This window comes from Agelaius phoeniceus, chromosome 16 (assembly GCF_051311805.1).
Source record: "Agelaius phoeniceus isolate bAgePho1 chromosome 16, bAgePho1.hap1, whole genome shotgun sequence".
In the NCBI taxonomy this organism is placed as follows: Eukaryota; Metazoa; Chordata; class Aves; order Passeriformes; family Icteridae; genus Agelaius; species Agelaius phoeniceus.
The window spans coordinates 8,455,122-8,476,247 of record NC_135280.1 but is presented as its reverse complement, the minus strand read 5'-3'; the positions used below and the strand labels follow the sequence as shown (position 1 = coordinate 8,476,247).

The following is a 21,126-nucleotide window of genomic DNA, read 5'->3' as shown; positions in this document are numbered from 1 at the left end:
TTTGAAGATCCATTGAAGATACAGGACAAGTGGTGGGAGCTGGGCTCTGAAAGTAATTTTTTTTTTTTTAGTTTGGTCATTCCTGGGAATGAAGGTTGCCTTGAAATGATATTTTATTTTTTTTCTCTTTGGCTTTCAATCAGCACCAACAAAGCTGGGGAAGGGGCTGGAGCACAAGGCCCATGAGGAGCAGCTGAGGGAGCAAAGGAGGCTCAGGGGAGACCTTCTGGCTCTCTACAATTCCCTGAGTGGAGGCTGCAGCCAGGTCAGGGTTGGTCCTGTCTCCCAGGTAACATGTGACAGGACAAGGAGAAGTGACCTCAAGTTGTGCCAGGGAAGCTTTAGATTGGATATTCGGAAAAATTTATACATGGAAAGTGTTGTCAAGCACTGAAACAGGCTGCCCAGGGAAGGGGTGGGGGTCACCATCCCTGGAGGGATTTAAAAGCTGTGTAAATATGGCACTGGAAGACATGGTTTAGTGGTGGACTTGGCAATGCTGGATTAATGGTTGGGCTTCCTGACCCTGGAAGTCGTCTTGTATTTAAATGAACCTGTGTGTCTGTATAATTGCTATTCTTTTCCTTAAAGTAAGTCTGAGAAAAGAAATTGATTTCATATTTTCACTTAAATGTTAGAATTTTATTTTTTTAAAAATATTTCTTCCCAAACTAGAAGTATTTTGTTTGTTTGAAAAATGTTTGGATTTTGGTTTGTGAGTTGTTGTCTGGTGTTGGGTTTTTTTAAAACTCCTTTGCATTCATCTGTGTCTGACAGCTCAAACTTGTTGCAAACTAGATATTTTCATGGAGAAAGAATCCCTTTATTCACTCACTAAACAACTTCTTCTAATGAATAAGCTATTCAAACATTTCCCATTGCCAAGCTTCAGAGGTCAAACTGATACTGACTCCCTGCATGGCCTGGGATAAGTCATTATCTCTCTCCTTTCTCTGCAAACCCTGACTGTTAAATAGTTCCTCCCAGAAGAGGTGTGAGAAACAATTAGCTCATGCTGATAAAATGTTTTGAATACAAAATGTGGTTGATAGGTGCTAAAAGATGCTCCCATCAGTCATCATTAGTGATGCTGTCATTTCCTAGTCTCTGATTTTTGGTTATGTGCTTCCACAAGTGGAAAGGAAACAGGACAGACTCAAAAAATCTACCAATATTTTTACTCCTGTCTTCAGATGTTTTAATAACCATTCATCATTGATTTTATCTGCTACTGTTCACTTTTGCAAACAGAGATATTTCCATGTCCATGGATCTAAAAACTGTGTCCCCCCCAAGTTTCCACAGCTGGAGCAAAGGCAGCTCAACCTCACCCATCCCTGATGCAGACAAATATTTTACATGGTCTATTCCTTTTCCTTTACATGATAGATTTTGAATGTGGCAAAGCTGTGGGCTGTGTGTTTATCTAAGAGCATCGAGGGGAGGATCATGATGGTTAAGAGCTGACACCTGAGCCTGACTCTGACCTTCCCAGGGAGGGTTCAAACATGTAGGAAATCAAGGGAAAATAAAAAGTGCAAAATTGGGAGGGATTTGTTTTGTGGCAAAGCTACTTCACTGAAATAAAACTCAGGCTGTAGTCAGGTGGTGCTTTCTGCAGAGAAATGAGGCAGTTCTGGGATACCAAACTGTGATGGGTAATCACAAGGAGTGAAGGAAAGCATTGAAGGACCTGCTGTTGCTCCTTTGAAACCTGTGTCTGTTTTCTCATGGATATTTAATGGTGTCAGGGTGAAGTGTCTGGTTAATCACTGCTCACAAACCTGTGTAAAACCTCCCTGCTCCATCTGAGATAGGGCTTGGACTCTGGCCCAGTGAAGAAGAGATGCCAGTGCAGGTGACTTGGGCACCACAGAGGCCTCTCAGCTTTGGTCTGCTGCAAACGCCTACACAGGGGTTTTCTGCAGTGTATTGGATTGTAATTGATCTATGTTTTCATGTAAGAAATGCTTGTCGTGCATGGGATGTGACTGTTTAGTAAGATGAGTGTAATTTTTCTCCCCATTTATAGGATGGCTATTTTTCCCACCGACCGAAAGAGAAAATGCGAACAGACAGCAATAACGAAAACTCGGTCCCCAAGGACTTTGAAACTATTGATAACAGTAACTTTGCTCCCAGGACTCAGAGACAAAAACACCAGTCTGAGCTGGTGAAAAAACCCCTTAGCAAACAAAAGGAGCACTTGAGAAAGAAACTGGAAGAGGAAAAGATGAAGGAGAACTTGCTGCTGGGGAAGAACTCCAACGAGGTGGTGCAGTTCAGCAATCCCCTGGGAAAAAACAGCAGCAACAGCAACAACCTGAAGGAGATTGACAGGTTTCCCACAGAGCATCTTATACAAAAGCTTGAGATCAGCTCCCCTGAACTGAAATACGACCAACCACCCAAGTGTGAGGTGACGGGCAAGGAGGCGATCTCGGCCATGTCCCGCGCCAAGTCCCAGCAGTGCCGCCAGGAGATCGCGGACGTGTACTGCCAGCACAAGCTGGGGAAGCTGATGCCGGAGCAGGTGACACGCTTCTGTGCCCTGGAGGGTAAGTGGGGAGATGGAGAAGTCAAACACTGTCGTGGGGGAAGCATTCTGTGTAATTGGAATGGCCTTCTGCTGACAGAAATGGCTTTATTGCGAGGATGTGTGATGGCCTGGCCCACGAAAACAAGGGAGGCTTTCAATTCCCTTTGAACAAGGGAATAATGTGGATGTCACAAGATCCCTGGTGGATTCCTGTAGAATTCACTTTCACCAGATTTTTATTGCACAATGTGATCTAGGTATTTAGCTGCTACTCCTGCTTCTTTTAGTTCTTAATCTACAGACACAGAGAAGCATAGTCAAAATCTTGCCATGCTGTGCAGGAGTTGTGTGCTTTTTGGTAATCAGAGAACAGCCATTGTGAATTTTGGAGCTTTTTGCTGACCAATGCATGAGTGGCATTGCTGTTATGGCTGTTATGGCTATTTTTCTGTCACACTGGAGTCCTAAGATTTTGATAATGCAGGTAATTATTAGAAGTATATTAAAAAAATTCTGAAAGCACAGGGGAAAATCCAATTTTGTGGCTGACTTCTATTTTTAATGTTCTTGAATCAGCAAAAGTTATTTTCAGAATCACTGCTGGAAAGTCAGTTACCTCTGCTGGCCTAAGCCAAGCTTTGATTGTTGCTTTGGTTTCTCCATGCCCTTAGATCACGAGTTACCTCTCAGCTTGCTGTCAGTTTGCATGTCTGGGCTGACCTTTTTCTACTTTTCAAAAAGTGCTTCATGTGCCACTGTTCATCCAGCTAGAAGATCTCCATAGAGAAAAATGCCTTTAAAAAAAAAATAGCATTGATCAGTTGATCAAAATGGGTATTGATCAAGGAGCAGCATTACCCACAGCAGCATTTGTTTATACAACAGTCCAGAGTCCCAGGCCTGTAATTGGCTGTGCACAGGAGGATATGCCATGTCTTTGTCCAGGCTGAAAGTGCAGAGGGGATTTATAAACTAGGGAATAGGTCTTGCTTTGAGACTGTAGAATAAACATGGGGATCCATGGGAACCAGGGGATATTTAGTTCCTTTCATTGGGAACATCCTCTAATGGGTTGTTTACTGCACCATCACAAAGCAGTGGTTACTGCAGGGTGATTTCAGTGTGGTAGAGAGAAGGATGGCATTGCTATTACAGAGATGAGGAGGTTAAATTCCCTGTACAGACAGTGAAAAAGAGGACCTGCCCCAGAGAATGTATCCAAAAAAGCACATCTCCCTGTAACAGGATTCTTAGGGTTTTAATTTAGATGTTGCATCTTAGCAGGATGAATGGTCTGAGCACCCTCATTCCCCACTCCAGTGCATCTGTGACTGTTTGTTTTGTTTTTTTACCATGACTCTTTTGGTGTTTTTTCTCCCTTTCTTATCATGGTAATACTCCAAATTGTTAAGCTGGGTGGGCAGACCCTGGAGACAATTAATGGAGCAGGCAGAAGACACTGTGTTCAATGGGAAGAAGGGAAAAGGGACAGTAAAGGCAGCACAAGTTGAAGGGAAGACAAGAGAACAGTAGAGAGCTAAAAATGGAGCAAAAGCAGACATCAGTAACAGGATGAGCATCAGTGTCCTTGCTGTTCCTTCCCTCTTCTTCCCCCTTCTTCCCTCAGGGCTGTGCAGTCACTGTGGTCTCTGAGAAAGCTGAGGGAGACCAGCACCTTGCAGACACTGCCCTCCACCTTTGGGATCAAGAAGATGTCTTAGTAATGGGACCAATGCTATAAATCTTGTGTAGATAAATGTATCCCAAATACAAATATGCAAGTGATATCCTGGCCAGAGCTGAAGGTGTGTTGTCATTAGTGTGGGCAGACACTGCAACTATGCCATTTTGCACACACCTATGGTTCCATGCCCTGCTTGGTGATCTCCCAGGGATGCAGGGTGACTTTCCAGAAGTTTTAAACAACTGCCATCCTTAAAAACAGATTTCTCAATAAATATTTACTGCTTCTTTTCTAAATACAGGATTTATCTCTTATGCCGTGCAGTCAGGATAATAGTGTGGTCTTAGAACCAAGAACAGGGTCACATTTTACACTTGAAGCCTTTTAGCATACATGTACATAGCACATTGGTATAAGTGCTTCCATTGTAATGTCAGAGTAAAATTCTCAGGAAAACTGGGAGCTACAAATATGTCTAGCAAAATGATGAAAATGTCCAAATGTGATTAATTTAGGAAAAACTTATGTGGTATGGATATATACCACATTAAAATATTAGGTGCATAAAGATTGTGTCTAAAATTTTTAGGTTTGCTGAGCTAGAGTTTCATTTAGTTTTTTATTTTAAGTGGTGACACTTGTTTAAAAAGAATAATTCAGAGACATGTTAGCCTAGCCAGATGGATACATGTGGAAAATGTTGATTTTTCTTTGCCTCAAGGTTATTTCCTCCTGCCTATGCTGACAGCTGAAGTTAACCACTTCAACTGCCAGATTTCCTTGGCAGAAAGTCTGGACATCCTGTGTTCCATACAAGGTTGCTGTAGAGCAGATTTGGGAGCTTTGCTGTGGAGAAGTGCAGCAGCATATGGAATGGGAGATGAGTTGCTAATGCAGGAAGCACCAGTGCACAAGAAGATTGGGTCACCAAACCTATGGAGGAGATCCAGACCTTGAAGTCATTTCCCAAATGTTTGAATACAGAACTGTCAAGACAGACATGGGGGAACCCCAAAACCCCATGAAAGCACATAGTGCCTACTGGAAGGCCTTGTATGTGTATCATTTGGTAGATCCCTTGAATTTTTAGGCCTGTTAAAGATCCATTGTCTGAGTTTCAGTGTGTTGTGGTCCCATATCTCTCCTCCCACTGTAGAACATAAATACTGCCATTCTTCAGCCACAGAGTGACTCCATCCCTCATGAAAGGTGACTTCATCAACTCTGTTGGTTCTTGGAAGGAGTTGAGCTTGATTACAGAAGAGTTTGAAAGTATTGCACATCAGCTTTTGGAGATGTAGGACACCCCATTGGTGGGATTGCTGGTAGGGGAAGATGTGGGTAGAGGCACTTCTTGTATTAAAAAAGTGATCTGGTGTTTTTCAGCAGCAGTCAGACATCTGGGGTCTGAGCCTGTGTGTTCAGCATGTGAGTGTTGTTCCCATCAGCTTGGTTTAACAAAGGTTTCCTGTCTGTTTTCAGCAAAACTGTGAAGTATAAATATTTATGCATTGGAGCAGCACATTCATCCATTATCCCAACATATAAACGTGTTCCCAGTGCTGTGGTTTCCATTGAGATGTCATCCAGCTTTTAATCCCCTTGGATCTTGTCTCAGCTGATCAAAACCATGACACTGCTAAGTGCAGCTATCAATCATGGACAGGGCTCCATCCAGCCATTGTCAGAAATGTTAAGTGATACATTCACTTCAGTGCTTATCAACGAGAACAGGATCATACCAGCTGTTACTTTTTAAAGTGTTTTATTGTTTCCAAAGGCAATAGGCAAAGGAAGTTGATAATAAGGATCTTCAGTTATAAAAGGGAGGATTGTTAAAATCAAGAGCATGATGTCCCCTGCCTGACGTGCAGGTGTTATTTCCTTGAGGGCTGCAGTCCCTCTAAGGGCATGGCTGCTGGAGCAGAACAGGACATGGCACCTTCACCAGTCACCTGACTTGCAGAGCAGGTGAGCTGGCATTTCCCTGCAAGCTGGTCCTAAAAACATGGCACAAAAGCTATGGCACAGGAGATTGGTGTCGAAGGCTTTAGGTGCAGCCGTACCCAGTCACAGCTGAGAGCAGGGCAAGAGGCAGCTTGCAAGTCTCCTTTGGCTCAGAAGGGGATGTTTGGTCTTTGTAGAAGTGTGTTTTGGGGAAAATTGCATTCAGCAAATGTGACACAGGAAGTGTAGGCTCAGCACAACGTTAGATGAGGAAATAGCAAATCCAGTCCTGTGCAGGTATAGAAGATACCTGCAGACGTCCTTTGGGGGGCTCCTTTTGTCTCAGGAGACATGGTACAGGGATCAGCAGCCTGTGGACAATGTGGCAGATGTTTCCTTGCTGGGGCCATCTCTGGCCTAGTCCTGCACAGACACAGATTCTCTGGTGGGCCAGACTCCCTCTGCTCTCCAAAGCTGTCAGTGCATGTGGACCAGCTGCCTCCCTTCTTTGTCCATCATCATGCATGGTCCTCCTGTTGTGCAGAGGTACTGGGAAGAAGCAGAAGTTTAAATGAGAATTCTTGTCTCTAAAATACCCATTGCTCTGTACCTGGATAAAATCCCCCTGAACCAAGCCCAGGTGAGCTGATCTGTGCCACGCTGCCCCTCACAGAATCCATTATTACTGTGGGCAGGAGCACAGTCCTGGAATGGCCATTGTGAGCCTGCCCAACAGCTATGGGAGCACTGCAACTGTAATTACACAGCTCCACATCTCAACATGATATTGAACTTGTGATTTCTACTTTCTGTCCTCCTGAGGGGAAGAAGAGCCTAGGTGCTGGCCAGTGCCTGGATTCAGTCACTGAGTTCTCTGGTTTTCATATGGATGATGGCAGTTTACAGCTCTGCACCCCTTGCCTTGCAGGGTTGCTGGATGGACACAGAGCACAATTCCTGCTTGGTCACTGCCACCAGGTCAGGAGTCATCACAGGCACAGTGCCAGGTGGTATCTGCACCAGCCCTCCTCTGGGCCAGCTTCTCCCAGCTGCCATATCCACAGGGGAGACTCTGGCCTAATCCTTATCATTAATTACCCAGCTGGTTTTATTCTTGGCCCAGATTATGGCCCTAGATAGACCGAAGTACATAGCAGAGTTTTTTGAGAAGTGTTTTCTAAGATGTAGTTCTAGCAAATGAGAAGTCCCTAGGAAAGGAGAGCCACAATTGATCCTGATTTATTTCCTGTGGGTGTTTTTGTTGTCTTTTCTTAGTTTTTAAATCAAACAGGTTTTCCACTACCTTCATCCTTGTGGGCTAAACCCAACTTACAATAAAGTAGGAAAATAATCACGCTTCCCTCATTCCAAATAATTTATCAGCACTGAAAGAGTTTTTTGCAGATCAGACTGCCTTCTCCCTGGTTACTTATTGATAATGCTGCTCTGGCACACTGAAGCAAGTGCTTTCAGCTTCTTAGAGGCTGCTGGGAAGAAAAATTTCCATTTTATTTTAGAAACACAACCTTTTGGTTTTCAAACTGAGAGAAGAGGGCTCTGGAGCTCTGCTTACGGAACAACACACAGGTAATAGCAATCTGAATGTCCATAATGTTTTTATCTGATGACTACAAAGCACTCAGCAGAAAGAGGTGTGATTCTCAGGAAGGGAGAGGAGAAGCCACAAGATGCCAAATACTTTTGGGGTGGAGCAGAGCTGTTCTTTAAGGCATGGAAATGAGAGCATCCTCTACAGAATTTTAAAAGAATGGGAGCTGTAATGAAGCAAACAGAGGATTTCATCTGCTCAATATGCATGTATGCACACAGTGACATATAAATGTGCGGTTTGTTTAGCTTTTAACATTTTGGCAGAGCATTTTTGGACTCGCTGGGTTTGATCTACAGATCATTGAACCCCAGATTTGTCTTTTTCTGCTGGTTTCAGGATTCCAAATGACATTGGCTGCTGCTGCTTTCCTGTTAATCTGTTAGTGTGACAGAATCACTGTGGTGAGCTATACACAATTTAAGGAGCATGTAAGAGCCACTGCACATGCAGCCCAGACAGCATTTTAATTTGCTACACCACAGATGACTCTGGTTGCAGTAAATTTACTGTGAGTAGACTAATTGCAAAATAACCCTAATTGAGTAGTTATCAGCAAACAACATCCTGTGGAACAAAACTGCTTACAATTAATAGCATTTAAGCCATGCACTGGTATTCTGCAGAATGCTAAGATGTAATTACACCGTGTACAGAGATTGTGTTCTGTTCTGCAAACCATGTTTCCAGCACTGCTTTCATTATAAAGGGCCGTTTCAAGATTCAGTACTTGCATTTTAGGCTAAATGAATTTATGAAATAAGTGATGTGTCTCTCCCCTTAACATGTGTGAGGCATAACCAACTCTAATAAAACCAGTGAAGCTGTGGCACTGTCAGGACAAAAATGAGTGGTGCTAGTGTCTGGTCACGTTAGGCCTGTCTGATCACCCGTGGGTCTGGAGGCTGCAGAATTGGTCCCCAAGAGCAGACTTGCAGAAATCATCTGGCACATGGCATCTCAAGGAAACGCTGGGAGCAATGCATGACACAAGGAGTGGGGGGCAGAAGGGATGGAAAATTTATGGTCAGCAGCCCTAGTTCTCACCAAGCCTCTGTTTTGGAAAATGTTATCATTTTATGGAGCATTAAAGGGGGAGCGTGGGCAAGCGTGGGAGAGGATAATGGCTGAGGATGTCCTTGCTGCAAACCTCCTGGGAAGAGAGTGTGAGGGTAGCAGAAGCTCAGTGAATATTTTGATAAAGATTACTGTGTATGTATAGAGATGAAAGAAAAGTACTTAAGTGATCATTAATGCTTCCCAGTGATCCTGAAACGTGTGGACAGTGATGGTGGGGAAAGTCAAATACAACTATGGCTAAAGAAAATTGTTCATATGAAGGTATGAGCTGGGAGGGAGATGAATCAGAAGGACCAGGAAACCCAACCCAAAACAAAAGCACCAAACCCAGCCTCCCCTGTACAAGGAAAATTTGAGCCCTACTCTTTTTCATGCATAATGTCTTTCATATGAAATTGTTGTTGGACCTCTGGAGTGGACCCATTATGCTGATTTTAGTAGACAGACCCTGAAGAGGAAACATGGCATCTAATTATCTTAATTTTATTCAATGCTAAGCAAGCAGCTGTGTACATTAGTACTGGACTGAGCTTGAGTTAAGCTTCAATGTTATTCTTTCCTAATTCAACATTCCAACCATAACAAAACTGTGTCAGGGTGTCAGTGTAACATACTAATTGTAAGCAGGCAGCTTTTAGATTTGCTTTTTTTATAAGTCTAAAATGCCATCAAGGACAAAGGAGCACAGATTCAGCTCTGTCTTTCTAACCACTGCACTTCTCCAAGTACTATTACTTAGCAAATACTCAGTTTTCATGGGAATCTGCAGCTGATGAACTATTATTTTGAGAATAGGGAAGTGTTATGTTCCAGAAATGCCATGCTAGCTGCAGCTCGAGGCTGCCACAGTTTAGTTTGAAGCCAGTGGCACTGAGTGTATTGCTTTTAAAATAATTGGGGGGAAACTATTGACATTTAATTTCTTCCTCTTGAGCCGAGACGAAGAATTTTTCTGTTTTGTGGCTTCTTGAAACAATGCCTTGAATAAATACAGGGTTTGTTACTGTATTAAAAATATAATTAAAGGGAATGCACCCTGCTTCAGGAAGGTTTTTAAAAGGGTACATTTCTTTGATGTATTTCGGGAGTCACTGAGCTTTATGAGATCACTGGTTTGTAATGGCTTCCCCTGGAAATGAGGAAGAGTTGTTTAAGAGATCTAACTCTGAATTAAAATGCCAGCAATCTAGGCAGGAAGCCAATCTTACAGGACATTATTGCCATTTTAAGATTCCAAACCATAATTTGTTTCTGTTGCAAATATTTCTTATGCAGAAGGTAGTTTTAAAACATCCATTTTTTTTCTCCATGGGTAATCATGACTTCCATAGAAAAACTGAATGACAAGAATCTGTAGCTGAGCAACCTTGAAAAAGATTTTGAAATTGCTCATTGTATATTTAGTCTTCCAAGTAAATGCTTGTCTTTGATAGTTTGAGAGCGTGTTAGAAGTTGAATAGCCCTGATTCACTGCTCACACTATTTTAATATCCACCTACCTCACTGATTTATCACTTAGTTGTGTCAAATAAGTTACTCCTGATTGGCACCTTTGTAAGGAGGAGCAGAGCACTCCCATCTCCCAGTCCCTGCTGCTGTCACCAACAGGCTCAGCTGAATGCACAGTAAAGTCTGAAGCATTTTACAGTTTTACTATAAAATAAGATATTGGTTTAAAGTCCTGGCCCTACTGAAAGGCCCATGGCAAACATCCATCATTTTTCCTCTCTAGCTTTCTCACCACCCCCCAGGGAGGCCAAAGAATTTTTCAGTCCTTTCTTTTAGGGCTTGCTGCAAGCTGAATGATCTCTATCAACTCTTGTGTTCAGTGCTTCCCCATTTGTCATCATCCACAGATGTTACTGTAAAATGATGCAAGATTCAAGCCAAAAAGCAAAATTATGCTGCAGGAAAATCATTGTCTAGTAACTCAAACTCTGTGGTCTCTGGAAAATAATTTGCATAGCAATTGTATGTGCTTTCAAATTGTGGAATTTGTAGGATTTCTTCTGAAGGCCTGAATTGCTTTTTGCCTTTTAAAACAGAGCCCTGAGAGCACTGTCCAAACACTCCCTGAGCTCTGTCAGCCTTGGAGCCCTGGGGAGCCTGGTCCAGGGCCCAGCCACCCTCTGGGTGGAGAACCTTTTCCTTACATCCAACCTGAACCTCCCTCAACAGTCTGCAACAGTTGTAGGTCCTGTCAGAGAGCACCTCAAAAAGAGCTGTCAGTCAAAAGCATCTTTTTCTACAAATCTCATTGGAAGCCTCACTACTCAGCTGAAGTTCAGGGCAGCCCTCAGTGGAACTAGAATATAATTGTTTATATAATTCTCTTTATTGCAGGGTGATTCTGTCTCTTTTGTGGAGACTTTCTTGCCCATACTAATGGAAGTGTTTTGTTGAGGTCTTGATTAATTTCTGTAACTCATTACAAGTTGTAAGAGAAACACTTTGCTGGTGAGATTGCACCTTTGCTGGTGACTGGCTGTAAACAGCAGCTCAAGCAGCCTGGCTGCTTACTCACCTGTGGTTTTAATGGCAAATGGAGGGTTCCAGGCAGCTGGTGGATATTGCAGTGCAGTGGAGCATTGCAATCCCTGCTACTCTCAGGCTGAAGCCCTGTGTGTGTTTCCGTGCTGCATAATCGTGTGGAGCTCGACAGGAGTATGACTAAACAGAACCATACATTGTCATGTTCTTCATCTATTTCTGGGCTGTGATTCATTCTGGGCAATTAAGTGAATAGTAGAGAGGAAAAGGGAAGTTCAAAAGAGAAATTTATTGCAATATATGTTTTACCCATTTGTACTTTCTCTGTTGCATGGGACTGAGGTGTGGGTGCTATGGAAGAATTTCCCTGTGGCACTCTGAGCAGGTTTGAGGATCTGTCCCCAAGTCATTCTCTCTATCTGAGAAGTCTCTTTGGTCATTTATTCAAAAGCATGTGAGGAATATACCCTCTAACAGAAGGGAAAGCTGGACAGGAGAACCCAGCCTGGCTCATTTGGCCACCTTGTCAGAGAAAGAAATGGCTAAGGAGAGGTGTGTGTGAGATAAATGTGAGGAGAGCTACCAAGAGACATTATAGAAAAGATTTCTGTATAACACACTTGCCAAACCAGAGCAGAGGGAGGTTACACAGAGCTGAAGTGGTTTTGTAAACAAATCTATAATTTTCTGCCAGGAGGTGATCACAGAGCCAAGCTTCCTGTGAAGTGTTCAAAGCAAAGTGGGCTAGAGGTGTAACTGATGTAATAAAGTGGCTTTGCTGACCCCTCTTAAGTGATGTCTTACTTCAGTAAATTTATTCTATAACCTTTATCAGTGAACCATAAAATGTCTCTATGCACTTCTATCACCAAAATTTTAAATTCACTTGAGAAATAAACAAGACAATTTTGTTCTTACAGGAGCAAGATAAAGAGGTAGGGATTCTTGTCTTACCAGTCTGTGGAAATTTATAGTCCAAAGCAAAGCCCATCCATCCAGCATTTGGGAATAAGAACAGTTGTATGGCAGCTCTGATTCTGAAAATGTTCTACCTTGCAGATCCCTGAAAAGCAAATGAGAAAATCACTTCTGACACGCTCATGAGGAATAGTACAAGGAAGCTTCAGACATCTCTGGCATTCTTAACCTGGTCATCAAAAAGGAAATCTTAGTGAGAAATCCTGCTAGATTCAGCTCCATCATTTACAATTGAAAAGGCTGCAGTTAGCACACAAGTTTTTCATTTTCATTTCTCTCAATCATTTCTGGCCATTTGTAGACATAATTTGCCAAACATGCAAACATTCATGTTGTCATGGCATTTGCTTTCCATTGCTGCAGCCTGCAGAATTTTAGGAAATAAATCAGGGATGTTAGGGGGCTCCTAATGGGCAAACTTGAAATCACTCAGAAAATTCTACTGAAATCCATTCAAGCAGAAGGATCACTTCAAGAAGAAGAAAAAGGAAAGATGCAATGTGGTTGCTCTAGAAATTATTAAAGAGCTCTAAACTAAGGAGGGACAGCAGGAATATGCTCCATTCCACCATATCATGGGCCAACCAAATTAGCCCTAATAGAAGTTAAGTCCTAGGCTGATACTGGGAAAACTTGGGTTTTGTTCTTTGTTGTGGCACAGGCTCATTGGGACACCTCAGACAGCTCATGTCATGTTCAGCCCAGGTATTTAACTCCATTGCAGGTTCATGCAGAGGAAAAATGGGGGTGCTGATGTTACAGTTAGTTTGCTATTAATGTGGATTTTAAATCCTGTTTATCAAGAGACTTTGAAATAATTTTGTTTAAAAATAACAGGGTTTTTTTTCTGAGTTCCCTATGGATTTTGCTCTACAAAAGTATCTTTAAGGAGGAAAAATTCTCTCTTTTCTCTCTTTTCTCTCTTTTCTCTCTTTTCTCTCTTTTCTCTCTTTTCTCTCTTTTCTCTCTTTTCTCTCTTTTCTCTCTTTTCTCTCTTTTCTCTCTTTTCTCTCTTTTCTCTCTTTTCTCTCTTTTCTCTCTTTTCTCTCTTTTCTCTCTTTTCTCTCTTTTCTCTCTTTTCTCTCTTTTCTCTCTTTTCTCTCTTTTCTCTCTTTTCTCTCTTTTCTCTCTTTTCTCTCTTTTCTCTCCTCTTTTCTCTCCTCTTTTCTCTCCTCTTTTCTCTCTTTTTTTTTCTGGTAGCTATCAGTATGTCTGATGTTTTTGTACCAGACCAAATCTGTTCTTTTTGTTTCAGGGTGCTTAGGAAGGGAACTGTGGTTTTACTTATCATATATTTCAAAGCCTGCCTGGTGCTATATTAGTATCCACAATAAATTTCCCAAGGTAAAGTGACAAACCAGTAATTTTTCATTATGAATCAGCTATCCATGAAAGATTGGATTTAGGTCAAAATTTATTACCCTATGGAACTGAAGCCAATATTTAACATAATGTCAGCTATCTTGATATCAGAGAATTTTAATGGCCATGCAATTTTATTCAATGATGAAGTTATTTCAGTTGTGTAGTGTGTGTCTGGGCAATTTGATATACAGAACCTTGAGATGAAAATTGGATAAACATGGAAAATGGTGATTGATTGGTGGAAGGTTGCAATAATGTCTGCCTTGATATACCTTTTATTGTTAAATTATTTATCTAATGCAATCTCCTACACTTTTAGTAGTCTTTAAGTTGGCATTAAATCGATGTTTAAGTCTTCACAGTCAGAAAGGCCTCATAACTCAAACTGATAAATATCTTCTAACACATCAGGAGGAATAATGATCCATCTTAATATCTGAAAGTAAAAAAGGTGTTATTCTTTCTATTTTCTATGAATCCCTATCTTTATTCAGATAGTAACTGAATCTAGTGAAGAGTCAATAGAAATAGTGAGTTCCTTTCTGCCTTAAAGGCAGCAATATTTTTGAAAATTAATGCTGGAATTTTCTTCAAATAGTAGGAGGCTTTTCATTTTTTGAGGTGGAGTTAGAAAAAATATCTTATGGAAAAATAGTATCTCCAAATGAGTTTTCATCTTAAAGCATTACAAATTTATTTCAACTATGCCTAAAACCATCCAGCTACAATACCACAGAGGTGCCCTAAGTACACCTTCAGTACTTGGTGAGTTTGTCCAGAATTCAAGTAGAATGTGAAAACCTTGCATCATCCCTGAATAATACATTGCAGAGCTGCTGAAATATTTCATCATTTGCATAAATCTTGTGTAGAAGTAATTGTGATTTGACAGTTTTCTTTTCATTATCTGAGTTGAGAACTGAAACCTGTAATTGTTAGCTGGCCTCAACTGGTGTAGCTTCATGTGGATAAAGCAGTGAACCAAACCAACCCTGCAGCTTTTCTAAAATGCCATCATCTCCCTTTCGAGCAGCATCTGCCTGTGCTGAGGCAAAAAGAGGAAATCCTACATTTCTTCAGACTAATTGGATTAAGCTAGACTGGAAATTGTGTAATTCTACGCAGGAGACATTTAGGAACCCCCAAAACCTCCAGCTTCAAAGGGCAGTTTTTGTAGTAGTTCAGGCTCCCTACCTGGGCTTGTTTATTGCTTTGAACATTGCAGATTTACTTTTATGATTCATAATCATCCATAAAGAAATTCAGCTGTTATTTAAAATGCTCTGTTGGGAACGCTCGGTAGTTATTAATTAATAATGCATCAGTAAAGCAACAGAAGGGCAGGTAAAGCTGCAGTTACAAGTATTGGCTGGGTCTCTGCTGCCTTCAGAATTGTGAGTATGTCTTGTTTCCCCTGGGTTAGCTCATCCTTGTGACTCTGGGTTCTCCTCTTCATACTCCAGGCACTTTCTGTAGAAAATACTGACTGGTGCATGAATTTATCCAAAATTAAAAGTAAACCAAAATGTCTGTTAACATTAACAGAGATAAACTTACTCCTAACATTTTTTTCAGTGCCAGAAACCTGTCAGGGACTCATGAGAACAAAAAATAACTCAGTAATTTCTTTTAAATGAAGAAAATTTAGGGCTAAGTATAGAAAAAGAAAAAAGCACACTAAAATCTACTTTGAAGTGCTTTTATATACTTCTAAAGAGTTTTATAGATAACAGTGCCACATTATTGCAGTGACAGTGAGGATCAATGCTGTGAATGTCAGTCCAAACCTGGTGTCAGTGGGGTTAGAGATGGACCAACTGAATATTGCTGCTTTTGAAGAAAAAAGAATGAACTGCTTGGAGATTTCCTGTACCCCCTGCTGGCCCAGAGCTAAGCTCTTTTTGGCAATATTTTTTTGTATTTTTGCTTTCATGCTGATTACCGCTTTTGCAATGTGTCCCATTTTTGTGTAGTAATTGGTAATCTGGAAAATTTACTTGGTGTGCAAGATTTAATATTGGGTCCTGCTGTCATGCTGACAATGAATTAGCTTTTTGGACTCTATCATATGTTCTCAGCAGGCACGTATGTAATTAAAATGAGCCCACATTGAGTTTCATATTAACACTCAAATCACCTTTGGCAAAAGGTCTCTGTGTTCTTTTGGGATTATACTCTGGGGCAATGTAATTACAGTCTCAAGTATAATTTTTACCTTTAAATACTTCTTCATTTACAATAATATTAAACTTTTCCATACTGGTTCACTTTTGGATTTATAAAATGATTTTGTTCTAATAAAAATGTTGCCAGCACAGGCATTCTATTTCAGATGCTGTCTTCAACTCTAAGAAGGTTGTGCTGATGAACAGTAAGGATTTGGTGTCAGGAGACATTGGATTAGTTTACATAAAAATGCATTCCAGAAATTAAATTATTTCATAAAGTTGGTACTTGCTGTGAGAATAGGGTGATCCAGTCTCATAGAAAAAGGGTGAGAATGAATGGGGAGTGTGTGTGTGGATAAACAGTTCACCTTCTAGCAGTAGTGTCCTGAGAAATAATATGAAGAGATTTTTCATCATTCTTTTAATGTCAAAATAAAGATAGGGGAAATTAAATTATACTTGAAAGAAATTGAAGCTCAGGTGTTTTTGATTCTTTTAGCCATAGTGGAGGATTGTTAAGGAGGCTCAGAGTTAATCTGCGTTTTTATAGACCAGGGATTGTTCAGAACTGGAACATGAGCAGAATTTGGCTCAGACATGCTAATTCTCTTTTCATACTGATTTTACACTGTCCATTCTCCATTGATTTCAGAGGGGCTGCAGAGTGGGAGATGGACTGAAATGAATTCAGCAGATGAACTGAACGAAGTTATGTTGTTGCTACTCATTCACTACCTCCTTGCCTTAACAAATGATATTGCTTCTTGGCTCAATTACAACTCATCCTGGGGGGGTTTAGCTTTTAGGCTGTGAAGAGGCTGAGCTCCTGATGGCAGAGCCTCCCAGGGGTGTGTGCAGAGCTGGAGGTGTCTCACAGCTGAGACCTCGCTGGTTCCTGGCCCTGCAGTGCTGGGGCTGCTCCTCTCTGTGCTGAGCTGCTGCCATTGGGGTCCCTCTGTTTGTTACAGAACTGGTTCTTTAACAAACCTGCTGGGGCTTTTTCCTGCCTCCCTCCCTGAGGTGCTGGCTGAGGGCTGTGGGCACTGCCCTGGCTGTGCAGGTCATGGCAGCTCCGAGCCCCCGACAGCCTGGGAGCCCTTGGGTTGTTACTGCAGTCCTCTGCCAACATTTCTTGTTTTTCCTGGGCTCTTTTTTAAATAAACATGTCATTTTACAATCTGTGAGATGCTCCTTGCGTTTCACACATTTTCATCTCCTAAATTAGGTTTACTTAGCAGTTTTGCAGCCAGTTGATGATTTTCATGCCCTACTGTACCATAAAAGCCAAGTTGTGAATGAATTTGTTTGGGGCTCTGTCATTTTAGAGGAGGAACTGAATTACATCTCAACACGAGTTGAGATTGAGTTTTTTTATTTTTCTCTTTTAAGCCTCCCTTTGTGATAGAGATGATCAAATAACTTGTGTATGAATGAGAGATGGCAGGAGGAAAACCCATATGTGGGAAACCAATACTGCTGGGTTACATCTAGACCTTCAAAGCAGTTTTTAGCACTTGTTTTACCTAATTAAAATGCATAACAACTTGGATGTGTGCCCTGTCTCACAGTGTGCTGCAGCTTCTTTAAGTCATTCTGGAGATCCACATTAATGCACAGCTCCCTTCTGCCAGCTCCCCAGATTCAGAGGGGTGGGATGGGCTGTGCATGGGCAGAGGCTCTCTGTGCCAGGGTCCAGCTCAAACCCTGCCAGCACTCATGCAGCAGTGCTGGGAGCCAGGATCAGCCCCAGCTGCAGGAATGGGAAGTGCTGGGGCCAAATTTAGTACCTCTGACTGCTGACGTGAAATGAGGTTGCAGAATGGGAAGAGACACTCTGAGGGGCAGAGTTAAGATAATTTTAGAAATTATCTCCATTATTATTTTTGTCTGTAAAAAGTCAGCATGATTTTTTTTTGTTTCAGACGTTGCACAGATACTCCTCTTGTGCAGTATAGAGAAGACCCTTCTACAAGTTACTGTTTAAGCAGCTCCTTGACATCCAAGGGCATCATAGACTTGTTAAAATCTGAGAGAAATTTATAACTCATTTATAAATTATGGTGTTATTGCGAGAATGCATTTTGCATACAAATTCTCCCCAGATGCTTTTAACAGCAGCCAGTAACTTATTTAGTCAATAAAGTGATGTTTTCTGCACATTGGATTTTTTTAACAAAACTGTAATGTCAATTGAAATACAGAAAAATCACTTTATGTTGCTTTTGTTGAACATTTTCTGATGCTGGCAATTTGATTTTCCCCTTTGTTTTCCTCTAGTGGTATGTTAATGGGATCCTTTTATTCTGTGATGGAGTAATGGAGTGCAAGTCCTTTATTTTAGCAACAAGACTGCTGTTTTGTTCTATCCTTTGCCCATCATTTTAAGTGTGAATATACATCCTCGTGAACACCAGCCCAAACAATTTCCATGAGAACATTTAAAAAACCAAGCTCAGTTAATTCATACTAATTTGTTGCTGGCAAAAGCTTTGTATTAAGGGTTGTTTTCCCTGTTGTTTCAGAGGGGTGAGTGTTGGGAGGGCTGACCCTGCCAGATGTGTCAGGGCTCAGGGGTTTGGTGCAGCCACAGCTGGAGCTGGAGCTGGGCTGCTCCAGGCAGGGCTGGGGAGGGGGCTCTGGGGCAGAGCAGGTGCTCAGCAGCTTCTGCTGAGTGCACGTTTCACTCACACAGAACCCATCACAATGAAGCATGGAATTCAAGATATGATTTTCAAGGCACCCTAATTGGATTAGAGGGATTGTGTTAAAGATATGTTGGCTATGAAATGTTTAGAGGATTAATGCCCAATGATTTTTTTTTTTCCTTCTTAAACCATCTTTACTAATCCCTCTTGATCAGAAGCAGCTTCTGGAAAGCATTCCAGTCAGGAAGGAGAGCCCAGCCCTACCTCACCCATCTCAGGAGGAGAGACAGGCTGTTATATTCACTGCACAGACCAAAATTCTCCATTTTAGTCAGATCCAAAGTACTCATTGTCACTGGTGCTTGTTTTTTCTGAAAATGTGAATATTTATGTCCTTAACATTTCCCATATTAATGAACAATTTTGGGGTGTAAGGGTGGCCTGTGCAAGAATTAACATCCATCTGTTTTGTGTTTTAACCTGTCTGTATATGCTAAAATCTAGCTCAAGTAGTGCAGTGTCATTTATTAATCAGATGTTATTGTAACTGAGCATACCATATAATTACATTTTTGAAGTCTGCTGAAGGAACCAGTGTTAATTGCTTACAGTAGAATCTATTTGCTGGTGGAAGTGTCACAATATAATTATGTTGTGTTCCTCTGTCTGACAAGCATTACTCTCAGAGAAGATTGGTCCCTTTTTTCCTTCTCTGTTGAGTAAAATTATTCACATTCCACAATAATCCTTTATGCAGCACACATGGTAGCAAGGAGGACACTGGTTCTGTCTGGAAGCACAAAAGCTGATCAATTATAAAATAATTCATGTGCTGCTTTTCACATGGGCAAATGAGAAGTACTTTGGGTCATTTGACAAAACCATTGCTTGCCAGTGTCCTTTGACATAATGGATATTTGACAACAGTTATGTGTCAAAAAATCAGTTATGCCGAAAAATGTATAGTCTGAGTGGAGAAACTGTGTTTGTTTCTGGGGGAAGCTTGTTTTTTAGATGTGCTGTTTTACTTTAAATGCTTCAGTTCCCTCTGTTTCCTAGCTATCTACCAGTGGATACAAACTCAAGGCATATATGTATTTATTGTACTTAGACATACATGAATCTGATATCTGACACATCTTTTGTTGCCACAGTGTGAGATTCTTAGCACTGCTTAGTCTTTGAAACCCGTAAAGTTTAACTCAAAGGGATGCAGGGGAAGCAGATCCTGACAGCTTTGCAGTGAATCTGCACAGACCTGTGCTATCTATCTTTTCTCTTTCTTTTGACTGTACTGTGAAATTCCCATTAATTTCACTGTCACTGCAAGTGCCAGCTAAAACATGAGGCTAAACTTTCCCATTTTGCACCATGTTGGCACAGGGGACAGGTATGAGGGTTGATTTTTGCTTCTGCTAGTGCAGCCTTTATTCTCAGTACCTAAGTTGACCTTTTCAAACCAGCTATGTAAAATACATGTGAAAGTCTTTATTTTTTGGGTCTGTTTCCAACACTATGTTCATAATTATCTTGAACAGAGAATAAAGGCAGACTCTGTCCTTCCAATCCTACATTCAAAAAATGGAAGACAGATGTAATGGAATCTCAAAGGGAGGATTAACTTTGAGTTAACAGACCAGATACTCATATGGTACAAATTCACTTGGTCCTGGCCTTACACCAGCTGATTGTAATGATTAACTGTTAATTTCTTAAGGTTATTTGGGGGAAGAGATACTCTGCATAGGACTTGAAAGATGCCAGCACAGTAAAACAGAAAGGGAAAACATTGATCAGGCAGGTAGCAAACATGCTTTTATCTACCTATTCATTTCTTGGTAGTCTCAGCAGTACATAATATCTCCTGGGAGGTTATGTGAAGTAGAGATGTGTGTAATTGCTTGTGTTTTCACTCCTTATTGATTATTCTTGCTGTGAGCATGAGAGGAAGAGATGGTGTAAAGGTTACAGCGTTCCAGTCTCCAAACACACTGGAACAGACACTCCAATCAGCAGAGGCTGTTTCAAATGCTAATTTGAAGTATAAGCCTTGATATACTTCTGTTGATATTTTGCTTAGTATTTGTTATGTTGGTTGTTCCATAGTAACTGATTGACTTTCAAGTTTCTGTTCCTTGAAGGCTTAAACTTCCTGATGATTTTAGGCGGAAGAGAAAGTCTGCACTGAAATAAGGGCATTTTCTGCATTTTCTTCTTGTCCTGCAAAGAAATCTAAAGGCTTTTTGGAGGCAAGGGAGTGAGGCTCTTCAGAGAAGAGCTGACTCCAAAGCCCATTGTTGGTTTTGGCATGAAGGGTGGTGAGTCTGTCACTGGTGTTCCAGTTGGGATGAAATCCATCTGCAGCAAGAGGGCTGGCAGCCCCTGGAGTGTAATTCAGGCCACCTAAATCAGTAGTTGATTGTTCAGAAAATGCAAACTGTGAATGAGGTTTTATAAATGTTTCAGTCTGGCTTTGTGTCATCAGTTTTCTTGGGAGTGGTGGGATGACTTCTCTTGTATGACAAATTCCTGTTCTCATCAGTTTGGGGCTGTTGATGGGAGCATCCTTAGCAACAACCAGTGGTGGATAAGATAACTAAACACATGCTTCCTTTCGATCC

At 41.3% G+C, this 21,126-nt stretch overlaps 1 protein-coding gene across 4 annotated transcripts in view; it reads left to right on the top strand.

Moving 5' to 3' along the window:
* The window catches only part of XYLT1 (xylosyltransferase 1), a 179,064-nt gene that overhangs the window by 85,902 nt on the left and 72,036 nt on the right, over positions 1–21,126 (top strand). For all 4 annotated transcript variants that reach the window (XM_077186664.1, XM_054644033.2, XM_077186663.1 and 1 more), the window contains one exon: positions 2,033–2,558. In XM_077186664.1, coding sequence (XP_077042779.1) covers positions 2,033–2,558 — 526 coding nt within the window. The remainder of the gene's footprint in view (positions 1–2,032; positions 2,559–21,126) is intronic.